Source organism: Uranotaenia lowii, chromosome 3 (genome assembly GCF_029784155.1).
Source record: "Uranotaenia lowii strain MFRU-FL chromosome 3, ASM2978415v1, whole genome shotgun sequence".
Lineage (NCBI taxonomy): Eukaryota > Metazoa > Arthropoda > Insecta > Diptera > Culicidae > Uranotaenia > Uranotaenia lowii.
The window spans coordinates 100,493,027-100,506,975 of record NC_073693.1 but is presented as its reverse complement, the minus strand read 5'-3'; the positions used below and the strand labels follow the sequence as shown (position 1 = coordinate 100,506,975).

Here is a 13,949-nt window from a genome sequence, read left to right as displayed (position 1 = left end):
ATGGACCAAATTTCCTAAAAATGAAAAATAAGGAAATTATATTCGAAGCCATAGTTTTGCTTACATTTTTGTTTAATTTTGGCAGTACTTACAATTCAAACAAACACAGCTGAGGTCCGCAATCCGTTTTTAACTTTTTGAAATGAATACAATTTGAACGTCAATAGAAGAACACCTTGACTACTTGATGCGATATCACATAGAAAGTTTTGATATTACACCATACGACGTATTCAAATTGTGTACATCGTTTAGATGTATTATTTCAACAGAAATCCCTAATACTACATCATTTCCAGAAATTACATCGTCCATCGTTACACTTTTTTTTGCTGTGAACGATTTTATTTTCCCACAAAAAGTAAAATAAACAATTTTATGTAATTTGAGTAAATTGAAAAAAAAAATCTCGATCGAGATATGAACTACAGTAATCGAAGTTCGCTGCCCGATATCTTACCACGATGCCAACTCATCAGTTGATATGATTTACGCTAAAACTCTATAGGTGAGATTTTCTTTCTACGAACTGGTCAAAGCAAGAAAAGAAGAGACCAGATAGAGTGCCAATGAAGGACCGCTCATTTGAATCAGTTCACTTTTAGATAGCTGTAAACGTTAATGTAAAATTAGCGTATTCTCCATTTTTTGGAGACATATTTACGAATTGACTAAACTGCTATCCGATTCGACATATTTAGGCACAGCTTGTCGTAAATGAATGATAGAAAATCACTCAATACAAACGTGTTTACGATGGTTATTGAAAATGTCTTAATAGTCGATTTTGATTATCGTATAACGATTTCATGTAAGCTGGGAGCCCATATATGTATGTATGTTCTCGAAGTTTTTTCACAATTTTCTTATAGGGAAGAATGCCACCTAGTGGTAAATTCCTGGCAAAACAAAATTTCACATTTTTTTAGTATAAATTAGTACCTACTGTAAATAAATTCAAAAAATTTAAATGCCTCAAAAATTCAATGAACAGTTATAAAATCCACAAAAATTTGAAATTTTTTATTCAATTTCTCACAAAAATATATTTAAAAACATGTTTGTAAATTTTGACATAAATTGCTTGGTTAGAGGTAAAAAAAAACGGTGACAATTTTTTTTAACGGATTTAAAGTTCATTCAGCAGAGGGATAATAAAAATAGGTAATGGTTCTCAAAATTACAAGTCAAATTTAAGTTTCCAATATACTTCTTCACATTTTTAAAAAGATTCTTTTTACATTTCGTAAAATTTAAAAAAAAACACTCCTTTTTGAACAATAACGATAAAGCCCCGTTCCGATCCTTAAAAGCTAGCGAGTTGCTTCCGCATCACCATGGATTGAATATGACTGCCTGGTTTCATCCGCAATTTTCATCATGGCAACCATTTCCTTTGACACACCGTGAGTTGTAACTAGGAGGAAGGGTGCGTGTCGATTTTGCCGGCACTCGGCGTTGTATTGCGAAGGTGTTTCCCCTTCTGAATGTTTTCAAGAGCTGTGCCAACATCCGCCGGGTGCGGCAAAAGGTTTCCTACAAAATGATGATTAAACCGGGCGCTGCTTGAACGTACCTATGTGTGTGCTTGTTTAGTTTTCGGCAAAGGACTTTTATGGATGACAAAGACTCAGGTACAATTTATTCGCGTGCATAAATTTTCCTTCCTTCCTTCCAGACTTAGATGGATGATCAGGAAGTTCTTCAGAAGGAAATTCTAGAAGATTTTGTACTTAAAGGACCCCCGAGATGATAAACAAATCCATTTTCAATTTTAACACTGAATTTCGGATCGGTTAGGAAAAAAATGAAAAAAAAAACTTCAACACAGTAGAGACAAGAGCACTAGTCAAGTTTTCACGCTCGTGCGCTCCTTAAGATTCAAAACTTGTTTTCAATGTTTTTTCCTTCCTTTCTCCAAGAGCAAAGAAGCTAAAGCTCGCATCCGAAAAGTAAGATTCAGGAGATGTTTCCGCTTGATCACAATGGGGAAGTCAAAAGTTGACAAAACATCATCAGCACGCGCGCGTATTTTATAACCCTTCTTCAAGAAAACCACCCTTTCTCGTTTCTCGGGTGAATTAAAATGGGAAGCCACCTTTCTGACTACGAAAATGTCGCTACGGATTAGAGATGTTGGAAAATTCATCTTAAAGTAGATACGTGCGCTAGCTGTCTGTTCTGTTTATCACCACACTATGAAAGCCAGTAGAAACAAACCCTCCTTATTTTCAACGGGTTTGTTAATATAAGGCAGGATCTAGAAGGAGACGCCTTCAAAGATTTATTACTTAGTTTGATTCTGTTTTGTAGATAGAAGAAGAAGTTTTAAATTCAGACTATCTCTTCTGATTGTGATTTCTTAATTTGAATCCGAAGAATATGGTTAAAATATCAATACTTGTACCTTAAGTTTGATTATATAGAACTCTATGAAATTGGTTAGTATTGTTTATTTCAGGTGTTTGAAAGGTCAATTTGGTCACTCATGGGTTCCATTTACAAAAAAAAATATTATCACTTAGTATTAAAACCTAAAGCTCGTAGATAAAATTCTCACAAAACGTGTAATGTTTTACTCAGAGATGACATAATTTGGAAGAAAGTAATCACACATTTACACACACTCTCACTCGATAATCTACAGCTAATCCACACTAACGATTGGGTGATTCGATTTTGGGTGGTCTTTTTTTATCACACCATCGACGATGGAAAATTTTCCTTCACCGGAATAATCATTTCTTTAACCACCTACCTGATTGGCCAGGGCGGCTTCGTTTCCGTCTTCATAGGAGGTCGGGATCATCGGAGGATAGGGGGTCTTCGGTAGCTGGTAGGCACCGCTGGCATCCAGCTTGGGGAACACGGTGTGTGGTAGGGTTTCTACCGGATGTTCCAGAGCCGTCGCGTATGCCTGTGGGCCGTGGGGCAGCGGCGAGGAGACCCTGGAAGTAGTAGCAAGACTTCAATAAAGGTTGACCGTAAATGTCAGTTATTGGTGTATGTTCGAATTGTCCTCACAGACAACGTTTGGAATATATGAGGTGAAAATCGTGGATGTTTCCAAAATTATTTTGAAGTCTATAATCGATTTATGGTTGTGACATTTTTTTTGTGTAAAAATCACTCTTGCTCTAATACAACTGTATAAATCAATTAATTCATCCAATTTTAACCATTCGATTGTTGGTCAAACTTTTGAGCGAGAAAGTTTGCCTTGATCATAAATTCTGAAACCGAAAACGAATACATCTCTTTTAAAAAATTTCAGTGCTATCAAAGGGTAAATATTCGGTAGAATTTGTGAATTATCATCACTGTATTAGAGCGTCCCCCGAGCCGATTATACAAAATCTTCCACGTTTAAGACTATAATTGATTGAAGGCCGAGCAGAGAGTCCCATGCAGAATTTATTTATTTATTTATTACAAATTAACGGAACACACATTGTTCCAAATGATGACTTAAAATCAATATGAAAGGATGTATTGAGAACCCTGTAATTAGACTAAGTACAGTCTAATTACAGGGTTCTCAATACATTTAAAACTTTACTTCGGAAAGCATCTCTAGAAACGTCGAAGTCGAAGTGCTCAGAAAAACGGTTGAATGTTTTCATAACAGCGATGATAGCGCTATTAGCTCCGTAATTGTTCAATCGAAGATACAATCGAAGATGTTGGTTTCTAAGTCCACAGGGTCGCACACTTAAAGCAATGGCTTCAAGGGGCGTGGGGCAATCGATTCGCGATGTCAAGAGATCGGCGAAGAAACAGGAAGAGTTTCTGCGGGCTTGAAGAGTGACCATTAGGCTGAGTCGATTTTGGGTCATTTTCGAATTTCTCAAACCCTGGGTAGTCAAAAATTTCGTATTAGTTCAAAACTCATCCATGATTTTTTGCAAAAATTCTAAGTTACGATTATATGAGTAAATTTGAACTTTTAGGTTGTATGGAAAAATTGAATATTTTGTACTGAAAAATCAACATCGCGTTTGGTTGTTCTGTGGAGCTGAGCCTGCTAATGTTTTTCGTGCTAAATAGTTTATGTGAAGGAAGTTTTCCGCTGAACAACTTTGTCGAAAACCAGAACTTTGTATCTTATTTGGAAAAAAAGTTATTAGGTATTTAACAGGGGTCTTTTGGCATTGGAAACCTATACATTCAACATCACTGCTGGTGCCTCTCGAGCTATTGCATGAAAAGAAGTCATGTAATACCTCGCTACGCACCAAGCAGTGATGTCAAATGAATTTATAGTATTTAATTTCCAAAAGACATGCCCCCAGTAAACATCTAATAACTTATCTGCCTAATGAGATTTAAAGTTATAGTCTTCGACAAAGTTGTTCAGCGGAAAATTTCCTTAATAGAAATAATAAATTGACCCGGAAAACATTAGCAGAGTCGGCTCCACAAAACAATCAAACGCGATGTTGATTTTTCAGTACAAAATATTCAATGTGCCCATACAAACATAAAAGTTCAAATTTACTTATTTAAACGTAACTTAAAATTTCTGCTAAAAATCATGGATGAGTTTTTGACCAAAACGAAGCCTTTAAGACCTCAGGGTTTGTAAAAATTCAAAAGAGACCCCAAATCGACTTACTTGGGAGTACTGAATCCAAACATGCATTTAATTTCATAATACAGTGAATCCCAGATTTAGTCACCCCTATGATGCATTTTATGGTGACCAATTGGGGACAGTGACAAAATAGATTAATTGTAAAAAGCACTCTTTTTTATTACTTCTGTTCAAATCAATGAGAAAACATCATTACTGCGTCATTTAAAACAGTGTAGGGGTTTTTTTTGTATGATTGTTGTCGATAACACTAGTTTACAAAATTTAAAAAAAAATCGTGAACTTGATTAACTGACCAACATTTTTAATGTAAAATCGAGCGCTGAATTCGAAAATGAAATTCAAAAAAATCCCAGTAGAACCGAAGACAAATATTTCACCCGAAGACTGCAACACGATTGGACTTGAAGTAAAAAAGTTATTGCAGTTCAAAGGCCGCAAATTTTGTCCAACACGCAATGAGTACTTTTTACGCATTGCGTATTATACGAGCATTTTCGACTAAAATACAATCTTTGAACCGCAATAACTTTTCTGTTTCAAATCCAATCGAGTTACAGTCTTCGGGTGAAATATTTGTCTCAACTTAGGTTTTAAGAAAATGAACCATAAAAAACAATCGGATAGTGATGAAAAAAGTTATTGTTGCAAAACCAGTATTTTTTGTTCCACCCGGGCAGAAAACCTTAAAATTTTTTTCAGGTTTGAGACTCAAGCAACCCCTCCCTATGGTCAGATCTTCCTGAAACTTGGCATGTGACTTTCTGGTGAGCTAATAAATAATTTTGACTTGGAGCGAGTGAGATTTATCATGTTTCATTCTTCCTTTACTATGATAAGTGTACTGCGGTTCGTTAAATTATGAAAAACTACAAAAAATACTATTATGGTAAAGTAGCCATAACTTCTTCAATTTTCAACCGATTTTGATAAACAACCACTTGAAATATTTGTTTTGAATTGAGGCGCAAAAGAAAATGAGATTTTTTAAATGCTACCATCGAGCCTAAAACTTTCGTTGAAACAAAATTTTCTCTAAAAAAATGGGTTTTTTATAATTTTTTCTTTCATAAAGTCACTAATATCAACAACACTGTTGGTCAAACGCAAAAACAATGTTCAGATGATCGATAGAAAACTTATTCACCTTCAACATGCAAAAGAGGGATTTCAAATTACTGTTATGCCGTCCGAGATATTTTAATCTAAGTACAAGAACTTTTTTAATTTTTCCGGAATTTCATATTTGGGCCATAACTCAAAAACGGTTCTACTGAGATGTTTTTGAATTTCATTTTTGGATTCAGCGCCCGATTTTACATTAGAAATGATCTTCAGTTTACTGAGTTCAAAAATGCTGTAAACTAGTGTAATTAATGCGTTAGGTCTATTTTACATCGAAATATCATAACATTTTGTTGCTTTTTTCCTTAACCCTTAGGAGTGTCAATTTGACAATCCAAGCTAAAATCGTCATAACTCTTTTCATATCTAACCGATTACAACGGAACTTCTATCACTAGAAACCTAGTCAAAAACTGTAAATGTAAATTCATTTTTTGATCATAAATTTACCTATATGAAGTTAGTAATATTTTGGTATTTCTCCAAGCACTCAATGACCCTAAGCGTCTAAGCTAAATTCCATGATTGAAGAATAACTCAAAAACTGTTCTACTAAGGTTTTTTGAATTTCTTTTTTGGATTCAACGGCCAATTTAACATTTCAAATTTGGGTCTGTTGATGAAGTTTACGATTTTTTCTCGAATTTCTTAAACTAGTGTTATCATTGTGAATAAGTATTTAGAATATGGGGGCTAAATTTATGTAAATGTCTATAGCCAAAGCACTTATTTCTCGCTATTAAAGCAGCTTAAGTTTTCAATATTTACTTTTATTTCTTGACCCTGAACACTCTAAATGAATATAAAAGTTTTGAAATCAAACAATTATTGCTTTTTATTTCAAAATCAAAGTATGTATTCTGATTTTGATTTTAAATGATTGTCCTTCGATATTGAAAATGTTTTAAAGATTAAAAAAAGGCTATTAATAGACTACTTTAATGAAAATTGGCAGCTATGATGAAAAATTTGTTAATTGTGTTAACGACTCAAATAAAATTTAAATAATTTATTTTAATAATTCTTTATATAGGTACTCATATTTAATTGTTGGCAATTCGGCGAGATATGAGATTGAAAAGAGATTCGTTAGACAAAAATAGAAGTATTAATAGGTAGAAAGATTACAGCAAGAGTGCTTTGGGTAGAAGAAATCGTATAGCTGGTAGAAATAGTGAAATGGGGCTTTTGTGTTGCGGACATCTTTGAACTACTTGTGTGATTCTAAAATTTTAATGCATTTTTTTATTGCAATTGTTTACCTAGTTAGTTTGTCTTTTTTTAAGAAAAAGAATGAACTTTGGAGATAATTTCTGTTAAAATCGGGACTTGCAATTAATGGAATTTATAATTTAATTTTATTCTAAGATTTTCATAGAAAAAAAAAACAAAGTGAATCCCTTTATTTTAAAGTTTTCAGTTTTTCAATTTAGATCATGTTTCACAGGCAATGATATAACATTAACGGAAAAAATGTTGTTGCATTTGTATGCTTAACATGTCTTTTTATTATTTGTGTCTTTATGAAAAAACAAAAAAAAAACTTAAATAGAATATTGTTAACCCTCTAAAAACTTTCTCTGCCTACAGATGGAGTTTACTAAAATCAACAAATACCAAAACCAATCACTATTTCACTAACTTTTTGCTCATGTTTCAAAATATATTAATCTAACAATCCATACTAATGGCCACTTTTTGACAAACAATTGTAAAAAGCTACATCTAAGAAAAGCTTAAAACATGAGAAAAATGAAAATGACTTTTTTTTCGAAAATTTATCATTTTGGTATCGTTGAAAATCCTTGATCCATGTGGTTTTCAATCTTAACTTTTAGGTGTAAAACTTACCACCATTCTTGTTTTTGTTATTAAAAAAAAGATCCTTCGTAAGGAAGTAAAAAGAATTATAGACCCCTTATAATGCGGGGTTAGGAAAAATGCCAACAAATCGACAAATATGTTCAATATTTGTAACTGAAAAAGTCATTAATTTATTAAGCTTATGTAATTATGTCATTTAGAAAAATGTAAAATATGTTTCCTCAACAATAAAGGGTGATACGGCCAAAATTTAGTCAAAAGAAAATGCGTGGAAATCGGTGAAATCGTTTATTTAAAAAAATCAAATTAAACTTCCTTTTCAAGTATAATTAGTATAACATTCAGGAAAAATACTCAGTTAGGCTTCCGCTTTTCCAAATCCGAAATGCCGGGCCTTACGCTTAACCCCTGCCATCAGATTTTGTACAGCCACCTTGTCCACCTTCTTCGCCGCAGAAAGCCAGTTTGCCTTGAACTGCTGCTCGTCCTGAGCAGTTTTTTTGGTCTTCTTTAGGTTCCGCTTGATAATAGCCCAGTATTTCTCAATTGGGCGGAGCTCTGGCGTGTTGGGAGGGTTCTTGTCCTTGTGAACCACCTTCACGTTGTTGGCGGCGTACCACTCCATGGCCTTTTTACCATAATGGCAAGATGCCAAATCCGGCCAAAACAGTACGGAACAACCGTGTTTCTTCAGGAAAGGCAGTAGACGTTTATTCAAACACTCTTTCACGTAAATTTCTTGGTTGACAGTCCCGAAAGCTATGAAAATGCTGCTTTTCAAGCCACAGGTACAGATGGCTTGCCAAACCAGATATTTCTTAACGAACTTTGACAGTTTCATGTGGTTGAAAATATCTGCTACCTTTCCTCTTCCTTTTGCCGTATAAAACTCCTGTCACGAAAGCTGCTTGTAGTTGGCTTTGACGTAGGTTTCGTCGTCCATTACCACGCAGTAAAACTTCGTCAGCATCGTCGTGTACAGCCTCCGGGATCGCACTTTGGCCGTCGTATTTTGTTTATCATCGCGATTTGGAGTCACTACCTTTTTGTAAGTCGATAGTCCGGCTCGTTTTTTGGCTCGATGCACGGTTGTAGACGATACACCCAGCTTATTTGCGGCATCTCGGAGAGAGACATCAGGGTTTCGCTTGAAACTACCGGCAACTCTCTTTGTCGTCTAAGCGGGTTCCGGTTTTCGATTTCCTCCCCATCCAGATTTCCTGGCTGTCAACAAACGTTCCCCAAACACTTTAATTACATTTGTAACGGATGATTTGGCAACTTTTAGCGATTTTGCTAGCATTGCGTGCGTGTAGCTCGGATTTTCGCGATGCGCGAGCAAAATTTAGATGCGTTGCTCTTCTTCCTTGGACGGCATTTTGACAACTGAAGAGTGAATTCCAAAATTAAAATAGGAGCAACATTCTACACACACACACACCTTCAAAAGGAGGGGTGTTCAGGTTTTTTAAATGCAAAATTGAAAGAAATACGTCAAGTTGATATTGACCAAATTTTGACCGTATCACCCTTTATTAATTATTTTTTCCCTGTATTTAGCAATATTGACGTTATTATGCAACGGATTGCTTTAAAAAAATTTATACGGGAGTATAGAGGGAAGTGAAATCGATTTCAGATACTAAAGATTGTATAAGAGGCCACCGAAATAGGTTTAACTTTTTGGCAATAATTGCGTTGTTATATAACGATCGAGTCGAAATTTATACACGAGGTTTTATTGGCACGCCAATTGATTCATGATTTCAAATTTAGTAGCAGACTACAGATAAAGTGATCGTCCAATATTTTTGCAATAATTACTTAACAATGAATTCGGAAGTGCATCTGGAAAATGCTTGGCAATTGACTTCAATATGAATTGTTCATGACATTTTCCAAGTTCAAAGCGAAACGGAGTTCCTTTGAGATCAGCTAGTTCCATATAAAAAAAATGATTGAATATAGTGTAAAATATGCATAACAAAAATGTAAAAATAATTACATAGCAAAATATATTCGCGATTTTATTTTCTATTCGTCCTTGAATGTAAGCAAATCTTGTGAAATTTTCAAAAAATATTCAATCTTTTCTTAGCATTTCTTTGAAAACTTCCAAACGGGTAAACTTATGACTATCATTTTTATGGTTTCATGAAGCTTGAAAATGGAACGCGATGAAATATTTGGATAAATAATTATGGGCTCTTCAAAAATCGACTTTCTGACATCTTTTCTGGGTTTTGGACCACTGTGTGCCGTTGGAAGCGGCGGCGGCCCTTTTACATTGGTCTAGTAATGCGGAGGCTTCAAAAATCATTTTTTGAAAAATTAAATTTCGAATTTAATGGAATTTAGAAAATAAGTTTGATTACACAATAGAAAAATAAAAAAGAAACATAAACTAGAGGACAATGTTCCGAAAATCAATCAAAATAAACACTCAGGATGCGTTTCCTGTTGGATACATTCTGATTGTATAATGGGATAGCGCCTCTCGCAACTGCTTCGCTCGACTGGTATGCAATCTCGATCAGCGCTCTACTCAGCAATGCCAACCGAGTCCCATCATTCAGAATCATCGGGTTTGCAAACATCGCATATCGGAGATGAGTGAGATACCAACTGATCCATTCTGAATGTCACTCACTCAATATCCGCCTGGCTGATTAGAAATTGAAAAGACGGTGGAAGTGACCATCTTTCCATCACAAACACAACTACAGTTTGATTTTATTCTTACTGTAGTAAAAAAAGCTGTAAAATCAAATAAATTTATTAATTGGCTATGTTTAAAATCAAACAACATTTGCTAATGATCGGTTACATGTATCACTCGCTCACTGCCTGAACCATTCACTCCTGATCCTAGCCCAACATGATTCGCCGTATGCATCACTCGATGGTGAGATTCCAATTTGATGATAGTGCTGCACTGTTTTGACAGCAAACATCGTGCGAGGTGATCTGTATTTTAGCGATGAATAGAACGATCGATGATCGGATAAGTCCAGTAGCAATCAATAACAAAACCCGATCGCTGTACGTTCAGTTGCGAAGTGCAATCAGGAACATTCATTGAAAATGAGTGATTTTCGGAACACTGCTAGTAGAGGAAAAAATTGTGAGTTTTGTGCCAGTAAATGGTACATTCCGGTAAACGGTGCTTTTCGGTTTATTCTTGTTTCGATTATAGTCGTTTTAACATCTTTATGTCATTTGCGACTTATATCAACGAAGCAGTTCCAACGGACAGTCATTGAAAAACTTATCCGGTACAACTGTGATCGATGTTAACACTTGGGCTCGAACTCACGGACATCGGCTTAGGAAGCAACTGATTTGCCAACTAAGCTATATCACAAGCTATTTTCTCCGATGAATTCTTCCCTCTCAGACGGATATTGATTGGTGCGATGTCCAATGACAGGGACCGCTTGAACAGCCGCTCAAACAGAGACCGCTTCACCCAAAGAAGAGGTTGCAAAATTTCAGTGATGCGTACATACAAATATTAAAGCGCAACAGGAAAAAAAATTATGAGATTTTCATCCTATCAGATAATTCATCAAAGAAACAAGAAAATAAAAACCAAATATGCCGTCCGATAGTGAGAATCGAACTCACAACAACAATCTTTACTTACCTTGCCAATCTGTTGACTTTACCAGTGTACTAAACCAGTTGAAGAACGAGTATTAATTGTCATAGCCTTTCTCCCACGGTCAATGACCAGAAAAGGTACAGAGCTGGCTTTCTGGCTTTTGGCTGGTAGTTTGCCTGTCTTGTCTAGTGATGGGTACGGAAATTGGAACGAGAAACTGTTTGTTTTCATCTCACCTACCTCCTTACATACACACGCAAAGCTGTTTACAGCCTGGAAGCAGGCCCCTGATACAGGATTTGTCTATGTATCGTGTGACCAACATCTATTTGCAAAGTGTTAGTGAATCTCATTTTTAGGCTTTTTTTTAGATTTAAGCTTTTTTGCCATAAGATCATAGGAGATGAAAGTTTAAATCTGAAGAAAAAAGCTTAAATCTGAGGAAAACAGCTTAAATCTGAGAGATGTGCTCCACACGGATTGTATATCGTTGCCCAAGTAACAATTTTAGCTTTGTTATGGTCAGCAAAATATCGTTTAGACTATCGCATTAATCTTCATAAAAAGCTAAAGCGCATTCTATAACATCACCTGGACTCTAATAAAGCCAAAATCAGGCTATTTGGCCCTACCCTAGAAACGTCATCAAGACATATAATTGTTGGTCATCAATGTTGGTCACCAAAGCTTTTAAAAAGCTATTATAAAACATGTTAGAAATTTTTGTTTTTTTCGGTTCTGTCAGTTCTCGGAGTTTTTTTTTCCAGCAACCATAATGGTTGATGAATGATGATTGCATTATTCAGATATGATCTGGTAAAATTAATAGCTAAAAAAACCAATGTTTTAACCATATATTGAGCTTCTTTTCTACTGCCAGTCAAGATTTTAGGTAAAATGTATATGAAATAGTATCTTAAAATAAATGCGCCTCGTCAAATCTGATGGTCAATCATGATGGAATTGATGGAAAAAGGCCTGAAAAATATTTTCCAATGCTTGCATTGTGAATCCATCAACATGGCGTCATTTTGTGCCCTTCGATTTTGCAACCAACATGGCGTGAATCAATTCATAGTTTTATTATGGTTTAATGATGACCCCAAAAAAAGCTACGATTTGACGTTTCTCTTGCAAGCCAACCAATTACACGCTAAGGTTGGGTTCCTCATTTCTGAGTTGTTAATCATTAGTACAGTAAATGAGGACAGACTTTTTGAATGAAAAGGGATTGGTTTTGAATGACCCGTGGAATAAATCATGAGTTGAAGTCAAATTTCGTTGTCTGACACCATCTTGAAATCCAAGATGGCGGCTTCCACTGAACTTTAAAATGGTGTAAATGACTTGAAATCGCATGAAACCCCAACAGAATGGGTATCGGGTGAAAGGGCTAAACGAGGAGAAGTTGATGTTCGCTATCAGACGCCATCTTGAAATCCAAGATGGCGGCATCCGCTCAACTTTTAATGCTTAATGCTGACAAAAAGTCGCATTAAACTACCACTATACGGGTATTGGGTGAAAGGGCTAAACTAGAAGTCGATTTTTTTCTTTCCGACGCCATCTTGAAATCCAAGATGGCAGCTTCCACTGAATTTAAAATTCTGTTAATCAATGAAAATCGCTTGAACACAACTTTTTTCACGTAATACTACATTAAAACTACTATTTTAAGACAATTTAGATCATTTTAAATCACTTTTATTATTTTTTCATTATGTTTCTAATGCATTTAGCACTTTTCTTGTTTTGTTTATAGTTTTTGTTTTTTTTGCCATTTATGTAATTCTATTATTCCTATCATGCTATTATGTTTAAATTCTATTGGTCTTATTCTTGCGAAAACTATAAGGTTATGTTGTTTCTGTTAACCGTCTGATTTAGGCACAAAACGAACGGGGTCTGTATTGTGGTGGTTTTTGTGGGATTTTCAGTCACTTACAGATTTTCAGAGAAACGCGAAAACAGATATTTGACTTCTATCATTTAGCCTGAGCACCCAATACAATATATTTGGGAGTTTCATGCTATTTTCATTCATTTACAGTATTTTTAAGTTCAGCTGAAGCCACCATCTTGGATTTCAAGATAGCGTCAGAATGCAAAAATAAACTTTTTATAGCTTATCCCAATTGACAAACACCCATATTTTGGAGGTTTCATGCGATATTCAATGATTTAGAGCATTTTAAAAGTTTATAGAAAGCTGCCATCTTGGATTTCAAGATGGCGTAAGATAGCAATATTCGACTTCTACTCGTTAAGCCCTTCCACCCACTACCACCTGGGTTTCATGTCATTTTAAGTCATTTACAACATTTTAAAGTTTAGCGGAAGCCGCCATCTTGGATTTCAAGATGGCGTCAGATAGCGAAATTCAACTTCTACCGGTTGATTTCTTTCAACTTATACCCCTATAATATAGGTTTAATGCGATTTTCAGTCATTTACAGTATTTTCAAGTTGAGTGATAGCCGCCATCTTGGATTTAAGATGGCGACGGGCAACGAAATTTGACTTCTACTCTTATTCTACTCTCTTATTACTTTCACCTAATAACCATATTGTGAAGGTTTCACGATATTTTCAGTAATTTACAGCTTTGAAAATAAAAGCGGAAGCCGCCATATTGAATTAATGATGGCGTCAAGCAACAATTTTTTTTCCTACTATTTGGGCCCTTTCACTCAATACTCATATTGTAAATATATTCATACCACTTTCGGTGATTTCAAGTTTTCAAAGATGTATTTTTTTCAATTTTAACTCAAAACCAGCACGCATAACTTACCAAAAATG

At 35.1% G+C, this 13,949-nt stretch overlaps 1 protein-coding gene across 6 annotated transcripts in view; it reads right to left on the bottom strand.

The window, feature by feature from the left end:
- The window catches only part of LOC129758758 (PDZ and LIM domain protein 3), a 180,198-nt gene that overhangs the window by 72,346 nt on the left and 93,903 nt on the right, over positions 1 to 13,949 (bottom strand). For all 6 annotated transcript variants that reach the window (XM_055756366.1, XM_055756367.1, XM_055756371.1 and 3 more), the window contains exon 3: positions 2,759 to 2,948. In XM_055756366.1, coding sequence (XP_055612341.1) covers positions 2,759 to 2,948 — 190 coding nt within the window. The remainder of the gene's footprint in view (positions 1 to 2,758; positions 2,949 to 13,949) is intronic.